At 35.8% G+C, this 13,261-nt stretch overlaps 1 protein-coding gene and 1 long non-coding RNA gene across 4 annotated transcripts in view; one reads left to right on the forward strand and one right to left on the reverse strand.

Moving 5' to 3' along the window:
- Positions 1–4,462: 4,462 nt before the first annotated feature.
- On the forward strand, positions 4,463–5,610 carry LOC126410382 (uncharacterized). The gene is made up of 2 exons (XR_007574273.1): positions 4,463–4,639; positions 5,239–5,610. It is a non-coding gene; the product is annotated as an uncharacterized LOC126410382 (long non-coding RNA).
- A 288-nt stretch (positions 5,611–5,898) lies between these two features.
- LOC116260768 (uncharacterized) overlaps positions 5,899–13,261 on the reverse strand; it is a 46,413-nt gene continuing 39,050 nt past the window's right edge. For all 3 annotated transcript variants that reach the window (XM_050079619.1, XM_050079620.1, XM_031639243.2), the window contains 8 exons: positions 12,292–12,374; positions 11,827–11,927; positions 10,806–10,901; positions 9,685–9,738; positions 7,487–7,635; positions 7,171–7,288; positions 6,633–6,717; positions 5,899–6,527 (listed from right to left, as the gene is read on the reverse strand). In XM_050079619.1, coding sequence (XP_049935576.1) covers positions 6,334–6,527; positions 6,633–6,717; positions 7,171–7,288; positions 7,487–7,635; positions 9,685–9,738; positions 10,806–10,901; positions 11,827–11,927; positions 12,292–12,374 — 880 coding nt within the window. In that variant the 3' untranslated portion in view covers positions 5,899–6,333. The remainder of the gene's footprint in view (positions 6,528–6,632; positions 6,718–7,170; positions 7,289–7,486; positions 7,636–9,684; positions 9,739–10,805; positions 10,902–11,826; positions 11,928–12,291; positions 12,375–13,261) is intronic.

The following is a 13,261-nucleotide window of genomic DNA, read 5'->3' on the forward strand; positions in this document are numbered from 1 at the left end:
CTCCATTCAATATATATATATATATATATATATATATATACCAATCAGTTGCATAAAATAAATTAACTAAAGTGAGCTAGAGTTAACCTGAAGTCATCTTTTTAGGGAATTGTGAGTAAAAGAAGGGCCCACATATGATGACAGAAAACTCAAAAAGTTACAAGGAGAGGTTTTGATGGCTGGGATTGTAGGGAGATAGGATTTTAACTCTTTCAATATTGACAAAGTGGCGGAGATAGGCCTGAAGTAGCATCCAACCATTACTTGTTTCCCGCCGCTTAAAATAAAAACAACATAGTTCACAAGCATGAAGCATCTCCGAACAAAGGGACAAGATGTTTGAAGTACCAAGAAAAGGCTTTCCCAGATAAATAGTAAGAAATAAAACCACGAGTGTTTGAAGGGCTTCCTTCACGTGCCACTTGATGTTAAAGTTGATGTAAGACAATGTACTTACGTGAATTCAAGCATGCATCATCTCCGATACAACATTCACATGCATGTTTGTCCATGTAGAGAGATTAATAGTGACGCCTACCTCGAAGAGGTAAGAGTTTGTGAACGGGAAACTAGTAGTTTGGCAGAGAGCGGAAGCTTTCATGACTTAATTTTTTGTCTCTGTGAGTGTTTCAGTAATCTGCTCCAAATATTTGGAGTATGAATGTACCTCAATAGTTGGGACAGATTCATAGAATGTTCACACAATATTCATCATGCCAAACGGCCCCTAAGGTATAGATTTTGCTTTCGGGGTCTTTCCTTCTAAGAAAATATAATTTGCAATTACTGAAAATATAATTTGCAAAATTGAAGTTTATAAAATCACCAAAATCATCGGTTGTAGATGGATTGTGTTATGAATTCTGATCTATGTATCAGATTTGAAACAACTAGAAACTAGCCATAGAAGTTGGACATCTCCCTCTTTCTCTCTCTCCATATATATATATATATGTATGTGTGTGTGTGTGTGGAGAGAGAGAGAAAGATAGAGCATTCAAGCTCCATCAAATAAGTGAATTCAGTCTGGACACAACCAAAGCATTGCATTAATGTTTTATATCCACACCTAACTGCAGATTCAGCCGGATCTTGTTACAATTATTTAGACATCAAATTAATTAATTACATCGAGTGGCTTAAACTATGTAATAGCAACTATATGGGCAGTTTTTTTCTTATGAAAAAAAGCGTCTCTCTTTTCAAGTTGATAACTTGATATCGGCAAAATGGACTTTTGGGGGCGTTCGATTAATGAAACACAAACCTGCCTTAAAAATTGGAATAAATTATTGAAATAATGATTCAAATTTTTTTTAGACCCAATTCATCAAACACTTTGCTAGTATTACATTAACTATACACTCCGATAGGAGAGTTTGGTAACAAGAACATTGCGTTAGTGTCTTGTAAAATTTGTTGTTGACAAACTCATGAAACACTATATTCATAATATTCCTATTACCAAACGCCATCTCAGACACACATTCCAAATTAAGTACATAGAATGTTTTAAGAGCATAACAGTGGCACCCAATGTAATTTTTTCAAATCCCAAGTTCTTTAAGAAAAAAGATTGATTGATTGATTGACACGGGCCACTGTTTACACCAGCTCCCATGTATCTCCACTACTTGAACATAATATATATATATATTTTATGGGAACACCTTTTAATAAATGTGTTTTACAAGCTTCAAGGGGTATAACATAGCTGGTCAGATAGCTATACATGTAAAAGGTGTGCCTCTTGTAGGTATTATTCTCTTAGACCGTGAAAGGTGAGATTGTGACACTCAAGTTGAATGGTGTAATGTACTTCACTTAAGTCTTAAGTAGCCTAGGACCCCAGATGCAAGAAAAATTGAGAAGCCTTCAAGTCCTGATTAATACACCCTGTTGAATAAGTATTCATCAGCTGCATTAATAGTCAATATATGGTTTTGCTAAGTGTGAGACAGAGACCTAAGCCTTCTACATGTTAATATCAGGCCTCGTGCTAGTTATAGGTGAAGATTCGATTTCAAAGGTAAGTCCAAGCTCGTGTCAGAGTCTAAACATGACAGTCCCAGATTTGATTAGATCAGACTCTTTGAAGATTAAAGAACCCGAGTATTTTCAGGAGGTTTTTTGGCAGCCGGAACACTTACACAGTGTTTCATCAATTATGCTTCTCATGACATTGATTTCACTTACTATTTATCTATTGTTTACTTATACATATCTTTGTTTAACCGGGTTTTTACGTAAGCTAAAAAATAGTTGTCATGGTACTAAAAGTCAATTATATATATATATATATATATATATATATATATATATATATATATATATATATATTGAGAGAGAGACAGAGAGAGAAAGCATCGTTTTAAGCACAAGTGGCTGCAAAGGCATGTGCAGTTGTATAATATAGTAATGAACATTCAACATTCACACAAGGGACAACCAGAACCAGACACGAAAACTTTTAGTATACTAATAATACCCGTTTATATCATCAGAATAATTGAGACAGAGACACTTTTTCGCGCGTTTGATTATGGAAGGAGCTCCCGTCGAACCCTGTTCCTTAAAAAGAAAAAGAAAGAAGAAAGTAATTGGTTTGAAAAAAGGTGACAATACTACCCATATATATCTAGTGTGTTATTTTTATTTTTTTCAAATCTAAAACAGGCAATTTATCATTTAGATTATTCCATTCAGATCCGATATTGGGTTTACACGAGAATTTGGATTCAAACCCAGAACTGCATGAGAGATCCAAATCTGACTATTAATTGGATCACTTTTTTTTTTTTTATCAAATCCACTAGTCAAATATGAACTGTGGCCTGTAACTTAAGAAACCCGACCCATTTGTATCCCCTAGCAACTTGTTGGCAACTAATAATAACATCATTTAGCGATGAAGAAAGTTGAACTCAGAAGATGAACTATTTTAGAGGCAGTGTTATCAGAATCAGTCTGAATTGATTCAGATAGAATCAGTGGTAAACCGATTCGATTTCATGGCCAATTTAAGAGTGCCATATATTCAGTTTTAACTAATTAGAATTTCAAAAATATTTTAACTATTTTTTGTGCATTTTCATTTTTCCATTTATTTGTTTAAATGATTTTTTTAATATTTTTGACCGATTCACAACTGTGACAGCAGTCTCACAGATTCAGCTCAACAACCGATGTTTTAAAGGTGCAGATATCAGGAAAATTTTATTAATCATAATAATACAGAGACAATTGTGTTAATAGCCTATGAGATCATTTGATTACTGGAAAGAATTAACACTCTCTTCTTTTAGTATATTGCAGTATTTGAAACATTGTGTCAATGCTTCATGAATATCTCCCAAAGATTGAAGCAAATTCAGTGAATAAATTGGGTTAGATTCATACAACACATTCAATGAATCAACTCTTGGGGCAGTATGCCTCTTATAGGTAGGTTTATTCAAGAATAAATTTAGCTTTGTATTTTTTCTAGAGTATTAACTGCTTTACAAGATGTAATATAATTTAAAAACTGGGGTTTTCTTCTTTGCTTTCACGGAGCATAAATGTTGAACATTTTGCACTAACTGCTTTACAAGATCCATTAGAATTTAAAAACTAGGGATTTTGTTCTTCTCTTACACAATGTTAAACGTGGTGTTGGTGTTTGATGAATATCTCCTAAAGATTGAAGCAAATTCACTGAACAAATTGAAACAAATTCATGGTTTAATGAATCTATCTCAAGGAATACTAACAGATTGTTCCTATCACTAGATGCCACTTGTAGGTTTATTTCCGAATAAATTTAGCTTTGTGTTTTTGTAAAGTGCTAATTGCATTACAAGATCACTTTCAAAGAATAGAAATGTTTTGTTAGTTTGCTTTCAGAAAATAGAAATGTTCATAGAACACAAACACAACGTTATTGTTTCGTGAATATCTTCTAAAGATTGAAGCATATCTCCTAAAGATTGAAGCAGATTCACTAGACATGAACACAAGTTATGCATGTAATCTCGTTCTCCGACTCAAATAAGAACGTGAATACAACTTATTAACTACTGTATTAGTATGATTAAAAGACCATACAAAGTATAGAAAACATCTGGATTAGATAATCTCGATCACAAATCCAAAGATTGAAGCAGATTCATTTGACATGAACACAAGTTATTCATGTAATCTCATTCTTAGACTCAAGTAAGAACGTGAATACGGCTTATTAACTACTGTATTAATATGATTAAAAGACCAACACAAAGAAAACATCTGGATTAGATAATCTCGATCACAAATCCAAGCACGGATTCGAGCCCATGTTTAAACTACAAAGAGGGTCTCATTTACATTCCTTAGGTGCAAGCTTGTTCAGTTTCGCTAACGAACAACGGTTACTCCATCAGATTAGATCAGATAACAGTAAAGCGTACGCCCGAACGAATCCGCGGGGTCCGGTCGAGGAAGCTCCGTTGGCATCAAGGTATATTCTTAAAGAATATGATGGAATTTCAAGGGAATCTTCCTTCTCTCTCTTCCAAAATGAAGAACAGTCTCTCTCTCTCTCTCTCTCTCTCTCTCTCTCTCTCTCTCTCTGTGCACTGCGGGTAGGAAGGATTGGGCTTCAGAAGATGGAGACTATGAGGTATGATCTTTTACTCGTTCTGCAAATGCGACTCATCAATTTTCAGGTCTGCTGTATGTTTTTTTGCATGTTTCGCATGATGATGGTTTCCGGATGAGTTTGAAAGGCAATTTATACCTGAACCGTCTTCAGAACCGTGATAGAACCCCTCAAGCGTCCCCAAATGAACCAAAACATGCTCTGATTATTAGGAATTTGTTCACTAGATATTGGATTTTGTTTGTGAAATGGACTCCGAAGTAACCATGAAGCCCAGTGAGCCTGAGGTCGTTGCTGCTTGAGTCTTGTGAGTCGATCACAAGCTGGCTTCTTCTCTCCAATATGTTAGGTTTTCCCAGTGGGTGAAATTTTTGGCGGTCCGAATGCTTTATGGTAGTGTATTCTAAATTTTATGTGTATAGGCATTGTGCAAGCTTGTATGGCCAAGCTGAAACGAAGAGCCCTTTGTTTGATTTGAATCATTTATTTTGCACGTAGACTTCCTTTTAAATTTGCTCTCTCTGTGGAGCAGCATCTTTAGTCGTGTTACGCTTATTAGCGTATTAATGAAAGTACTGAATCAAATGGAGGGCTTTTGTGGCTGGCGATTTGGTAAACAGGTGGTAACCTGATGTCTACTCCAGTTGTGCATCTATAGCTCCAACAGTATTACAGAACCAAACCAAGTCGAGCCATGAGCTGCTTGTTTCATTCTTCGGCTCCGTCCAGAAGCAATGACCTGTAAATCAGAGTTGATTGTCGCAAGCATCTTTGTTTTGAAGTATATATTGCATCCCGTCATAATGCTAACCTGATAAACAGTGAATTTATGCTTTTGTTTATCTTTTCTTTATTCTTGTTGGCAATTCATCTATTGCATGTGCAGTCTACATGCTGATATTTCCCCTCTAATTTCTGGAGAAAAGTTGGAAGTTCTAGATGTAGCAAAATATACTTTCATAAGTTTTTCCCAGAAATGCATGTTATGTCTATGAGTAGAAGCTGTTGTAACCATCTTGGGTGTTTATGCTGAACGGAATCGGTGCGGCAGGGTTCGGAGGTGATCTAAAATGCTACTTTCGACTGCTTCTTTTGTAAACATAGATATTGGTAGCCGCTTTTGCCATAGGCTTTTTGTGTAAGTTTCCTGTTTTTAGTAGATTCAGGAATAGTAAAAGTTAATTGTTACAAAGCCGCAAATGCAACTAGATTGTGGTATAATTGCACAAAGCTATTAATATCCAAAACCTGATAGGCATACAAGAAAGCAAAACGGAAAATGTCCATAAAAGATATACTTCTGTTGCATTAGATTCCGAGTCCTTATGATTATTACATGACACAGAGTACTCATACATTTACACGTAAATGAGATCCATCAGACTCTTTATTGTCAAGAAGAGCTTGGTGTATGAAACCAATGAACCTTTGGTTCAACCCTGGTGCATGCCTGGGATGAATTCAGGACAGCCTTGACAAGGATCAATTTGCCGCAATTCTTATTAGGAATAAATGGTTATCACATCCAACAGGCAACCTCCACCACCTGTGCCTGGCTATTCAGCTTTAGTGTCGGAAGCAAGCTTCAATTACATCTTGAACCACCACTGATGCTGACATATTATCATCACTCATGTAACAAGTCCTCACTGAGATCTCACACACATCCTTCATGCTACGTCAGTTATATATCATGCTAGTCAGTAGATGCAACCTTAGGTTGCTGAAGCAGCAACTTTTACTGGCTTTAGATTCTGCACAGTATTCCTTCCATGATCCAACAGCATGACAAATAAGCCAAAGAGGTACAAGAAACTGAGCTGTAGTTTCATGACATAATCTAGTGTATGTGTGGAAAGGAATCCACTTGTCTTCTTAATCCATGACAGTGCTGTTATCTCCTCTCCACCTGGTGAATGGACAAATATTAGATTTCAGAATGCCAAATAAACTGTGCATGTGTATGGCTGCAGGAGAGTGCTCGATACACCCATAGGCATGCGAAGATACTCACTTCCCATTTTGAATAGGTTAGTCCACTCAGATGCCTCCAGCTTAGACTCTGAGGCCTTGATTAAATCTGTTAGTGCTTCATTGACCTGAAAATTTATTGCATCGAGAAATATGACCCAATCAGTGACCATGAATTGATTTTCCATGGATGTGGTCTGCTCATATAAGATGTGTTCCTACATAGTTCAGAAATCCAATCGGTGTATTAAGGCATCATAGTTGACATACATAATTGTTATAGTTGATTATACTTTAGGATAGTGAAGTGTCTGAATGACCACTTGCATGGAATAGGTTTCGGTTTCTGTTGCTAAACATAACCAAGAAGTATTCATTTGCCAATCGGAAAATGCTGGATTATGCAAACTTGACTGCAGGATCCCAATCCAGTAACAAGCTTCAAGGTAGCCACGCCAGGGTGTGGCAAAAGTAGCTTACGATAAGTACAAAAAATACAATTGTCTTAGGGGATAGTAGAAAAATATGATTGACCTCTTTTTTGGGGACAACCTCATTTATTTAATTTACAAAAGAAATACCTCTTCCGGCTTCTCGTGGCTCACCAGATGAGCGCCATCCAGTTCAATCATTTTCGCCACAGGATACAATTTCTCTGCAATTCTTCTTGCATGAGAAACTTGAGCAATGATGTCATCCCTGCACACAGAAAATAAAATAAAATAAAGAACCAAGTTAGTCACCTTCATTTCCAGCCATGCTTCACAAATCTTCGACACAACAAGAATTTAGCAGGTGCCTTCTCCAATAACATAAATATAGGTATAATGCTCTGTAGGCACAGAAATTTAAAAAAGGAAAACCCAGCAGATAATAAAGTCCAGCATTTACACCAACCTGCCATGAATGACAGAAACAAGAAACCCAGATGAGCAAAGAATGTCATAGTCCTTCTGTGTCATGTTGTGCGTCCAACACGCATTTACTTGTCCTTCAAAACCATGGCTGGATTGCATGCCTGTAGATGATATGCCCTTTACATACTCCTGCAAAATTGTTAATTTTTCAAAGGTGAGCATGCCCCTGTCTTTCAATATGGAAGATCCTCATCACTGTTAGAATATTGAAAAAACAGCTTGCATAATTGGATGTAGATGTCACCGTTTACTGCATGTTTTGTGACTAAGCGTTATGTCTGGTGGAACAAAAATGAAGCTAACACGACATACAGTAAAGATATTTCTGGAAAATTCAGCTGAAAGTTGAAACATTGGCTTTTAACAAGCCCTCAAATCATTTGATCTGTAACTGTCTTAAACAATTCTTCAATTATAACGTTCTTAGAGAATTGCTGAGGAATGTTACAGTTCAAATGATTTGAGGCTTCCGACCTTTGGCTTGAAGCTTTGACTGAAAGCCAATGTTCTTCAACAATTCTTTTTCAACATTCCTCATATATGAAGCCTGTATATTCAAGTTTTTCAGCATGGAACTCAAACAGCTTTTACGGATGTATCATGTAAATTTGCTAAACGATGGTGTTCAGACATTAGATGCCAAATCTATCTTAACATTTATTTTTGACATTTTAGTCATCGTGAAGCTGGCAAACAAGTAAATATCTTGTACTACCTCTTGTTTACATTTTCCAGTGGGCTGTGCTCTAAACATAAACAGCACATCTTACAATGTTATGTCACTGGGAGCTCATCTTGAAAATGGAGACGGATTACCATAAGCCAAGAAAATATTGTTAGTTTAACATATCACATAGGTATTCCATAAATGTTTCAGGCATTTGAAAAAACTTCCCGTTCATGACCATTTTGTTCCCAAGTCGATGCCCTCTTTTACCTGAACTGCCATTATGCATGAACTTAAGTAGGGGTCCTATTTCAGATTTCTATATCATTCCCCTGTTCTGTTTTTCCTTTTCTGATGATCTTGGTTACAAGCATTAAGCAATAGAGACAAACATATAAGTTCAAGGATGTGGTGGTGAAACAATGATGATGAGAATGTTGTTGATAGGCACAAAAGAATGAAAGATGTGAAACCAGTGCAAAATCCAGTTGCAGAAAGGAATTTCAACCATTTATCATTGGAGTAGGTGTACATCATTAGTTACTGCAGGTAATTAGGTAGACAACTATTTCTATTCAAAAAGGTTCAATTATTTGTGCAAGTGAATCATGAACAGTCTTTCCTTTTCCCACAGCGAAACTGAATTAGTTAATTGGCTAGTCCACAGAGATTTCGGACGAAGAGGCTTCCTAGCAAAAATAAAACTGCCAACTGACACGAGGTTGATACGAAGGCACCCTAATCTTGAATGCGCAGTAACAATTTTTTCCAACTGAAAAAATATCTTCAAGACAAACTCCTCAGCCTGCAATGATGGAAACAGACCGTGATAGAAGCTCCTTACAATGATGTGGCTATTATTGCAATTTAGTTATACTAGGCTTAAGATTCCATTCTGGATTTGCGTTCTTAGCTCATTACTAGAAAAAAATGCAAAGGTCTTTTCTCTAATGACAAATTATTTTGATTACGACCATATTAACTAGTCTAGATAAATCTAGTCAAGTCATGAGCCTCATGACGTCTCCAAGGTTAACCCCTACAGCTCTTAGCCAAGATAATGAGTTTCTATTGCACATTTGCACTCACACTTTCCTAATAAGGTGATTCCAAACTTCATCAAAGTAATTTAAAATTATGACAAAAATTCTGCGTAGCCAAATTGATCTATGTAGCATTATTGTGGAAGCACATAACCGGGCATCTGATGGCTGTTCACCTGTCTACCAATTTGTCATTTACTCGTAATGGTTATTTTTATATCCAACTCCTATTCGGGGTGCTGCTGCATCATTATCACTTATAGAACAGACTGTTGTTGGTGAAACTTTTCTTCCAAGATCTTAGAAGGAGAAACAGATGCTAGAATTTTTTGCACCTGCATGCTCAAGTCCTTCCCATAGCTTGAGAATTTTTATAAAGAAGGAACTTCTACTCGTTCCAATAAAATCAGAAGCTGCTCATCTATCAAACGACCACATAACAATATTTATATTACTGATTTCCCTTACTTGGTGCAAAATTTTCCTTCTTGTGTGGACTCCGATGCGTTCGTTGAGATATTCCTGCATAAACAAATACAAAAAAATGATGAATGGATATAAATTTTTTATTGTAGTTGAAAATGTATGCAAAAGTGAGAGAAGTAACATATACACACCAACCAAAATAGTATGGAACGATAATCATGATAAAGCACATCAAGAATGTTGTGGTTAATAAGTGGAGGCTTACCAAACTATTTTGCACCTAGTATACACTAACATCTGCCAAAAAAGAAGTAACTAGGACACCACAGGCCTACATTCCTTGCGAAATGCTAATGCAGACACTAAATCAATCTTGTGACTTGCAAATTGTATTGGTTGGATTCAATTTAAGATATGTAACATAATGTACTAGAGAAAATGTAAATAAGATCAAAAAACCAAAATTTTAGAAATCACAAAAAACACTAGCTAGAAATAAGACAATAAGACATATCACGTAATCACAAATTGAGTAAAAAACTAGACTGTCAAAAGCACAATGTAGTTGGTAAATCCATGTATTCGAACCAAGAGCATAAAAAGCATGTTTCTACAATGGTTGATTAGGTAAAAGGGAATATGGATGGGGACGAGTGAAGGAAAACACGTTTGGCCCTTAAAAAAGGATTAGCTTCATAGCATATACAAAATAGGGAGAAATAAATTTGCTTCCATAAAAAAGGTTAGTGGTGAAACTAGGATAATAGATTAAAACCAAGAGTCTTGGACATAGCAATTATATTCATGAGCCCTTTCCTGACTAGTTTTTTCTATTTGTGGTCACTCGTCCTTATCTTCTCTTTTGCCTGTACTGTGGTGGCTGTTTGTCACCATCATTTTCTGTTTGAAGACCTTGTTTTTATCAGAACAGGCACAGACAAATGCAAAAAACTTTGCAAGAGCAATGCAACATCGAGTTAAATTTGTGCTGCGAAAACCTAAGGTCCTAAACACAATAAGAAGATGGTAATGAAAAAACACCAAACAGTCAAAAGAATTTTCTCAGTCAAGTAAGAATAACAAGATAAAATAATTTATTGTAAGAAAAATGTTGTAACAAGCTAAAGCCACTATTTCAGAACTATCTATAGGCTGAAAGCAACCTCCGTATAATGGGTATCCAAATCAACAGTAGCTCTTTCCTCAGGAGTCTTTGCTTTCATGAACCGCATCGCTATTGATATGAACTTTCTATCGACCTGCATGTTGAATGAAATCAACTGGATGTAGTTTGAAGCATAACCAACAACTATTAAAATGGATATCAGAAAGCAAATTAATGCTCTGCAACCGAAAAGAAATCAACATGTTTCACCATCAAGAGCTACCATCATCATTCCCATTCTAGAAATTGTTTCTCCATATCTCATATTTTCATGTCAAGGATCTTATTCCGTCATTGAATTTCTCCATCAACAGATTCACAAATTGGATTTATGCACTTACCCTGAATATCTTTGTCCTACGTAGAAAGTTAATTGATTTAACACTCTCTGCCTGAGGCTAGCTATTCAGAAAGTTCATGGCCTTTATGACACTAATCATTTGTATGGTTTATGTTCATTATTCTTATCAAGGTACAGACATTACCTAGGCCTCACTACATCAGTCCCAGATTGCCCTGAAGGAAATTCTTGATCATCCAGAAATGCCTGAAACAGAAAGCAAGTTGCTTTCCAGTTCTTGCATATATCATAAGTGGACACTGTTACCACAGATAGTGATTGAATATTTCAACTTATTAGTACTTACACACGATTGTATTATAACATAATAGATCTGCTCATTTAGCATCAAATATAAGCTGGCATTGCCTGTTAGATTTGCCTGTGCTTTCAGCTGGCCGTGATGGTGAGATCATATAACAAACAAGTTGTACTTAGTCAAAGTTTAAATCAATGCAACTTCTGAACTACCACTTCAAAATAATTTAATTTTTTTAAAAAACAAACAAGCTGTTCTACATAGTCAAGTTCCTAGATGGTTTCCTTAACCACAACCTTGAACATGTTCAGAAATGGGTTAATTTGTGCGTTTCTGGATCAGAACAAAATGTAAGAATAAATTGCTCAGGTTCTTCTTGATAAACTAACAAAGTTTTTTGCTAAACAGGAGAAAATTTACCTTGGGAAAACATTCAAAACCCCCTCCAGTTACATTAAGTAAAGCCAACGATAAAACTCTCTCTGGTGCAATAGATGCTAGTTTGCTGGCTATCATACCACCTGTTCTAAGAGCAATAACGATTAGAAAACAAGTTACCATGAATGCAATGATGCAGAATAGTGAAAAAATAAAGTACACAACTTTTTGCTCAAAAAATTACAGATCAACCAAATTTTTTGCTGAGGCATCGCAGCTTGACAGTTTGAATCCGGCTAAACTGGGTTAAACAGGCAAGCCAGCTATTGAATTTTAAGTTGGTAGCTTAAAACCTAAAAGTACTAATTTCGTCTTTATATTGACACAACAATAAAATGTCAAACTTCATCGATGCATAGAAGGAAGCAAGCTTGTGGCAAAGCAGTGCATAATCATTGAATACCATGTAAGTCTATCTTGAAAAAAGAATAAAACACATGCACTTACCCATTGAATGCCCAAAAACGTGAGCTTTCTTCCAGCCTAAATGATCCATAAGAGCCAAAGCATCCTTTGCCATGATAGTTGTGCTGCCATCAGTAAGAACTTCAGTAAACACATGAGCACATAGCTTCTACAATTTACAGAACTATTTGAGTTGACTTTCTGAAGAACAGCAGAACACGAAACTGAATTCACGTACTTTTTCCTCCATAATAGGAAAGAACATCAAACATGTAGACTCGTATATCAGATAGTTACTGCCACTGTAGAAAACCAAACAAATGCACAAAAAATAAATAAATAAATAATAAGCATTAGGATAGACCATGGAGGGAGAGAGGGAGGGGACAATTCCCATAGAAAACCAAAGAAGAAATCAAGCGTGGAATATATATATATATTACCACGCATTATCGACAAAATAACCTGCATCTAGAGAGACGTAACGAAAGAGAGAGAGGGTGGACAAGAAAGACACGGGACATGGAAAGAAGCAACACAGTAATGGTCAAGCAGAAAGGTAACTTCACGGTCAGTGTCCCCGGATATGTGGCCAATGACACATAATCAACAACTATGAAACAGACCGAACAGTCATTTATCATCAAATGTTGCATAAAACATAAAACAACTAAAAGACCTGTCTCTTTCCTGATTGAAGGCATATATTTTTAGAACTATTGTTTGAATTGAATCATTTCCTGAAAAGATTCGGACACAGCAGGATCAAATGACACTTAAATTCTTTGAATTGGAAAAGTTAACAATTTGATCTTTTAAAAATATAAACAGTACAAGGCAAAAACTAAGAACATCCAAAAATTGTCTTAAAAATTTATAGAAGTAAAACAACAAATGATTCATAACGTTTAATCAATCTAAAAAGATAATAAAATAAAGTATACAATAGTTTCAAAATTGGCTGCATCGTTTTCTCTTTTCATCTATTCAATTCCAATACTGATTCAAATCG

The sequence above is a fragment of the Nymphaea colorata genome, chromosome 9 (genome assembly GCF_008831285.2).
Source record: "Nymphaea colorata isolate Beijing-Zhang1983 chromosome 9, ASM883128v2, whole genome shotgun sequence".
NCBI lineage: Eukaryota > Viridiplantae > Streptophyta > Magnoliopsida > Nymphaeales > Nymphaeaceae > Nymphaea > Nymphaea colorata.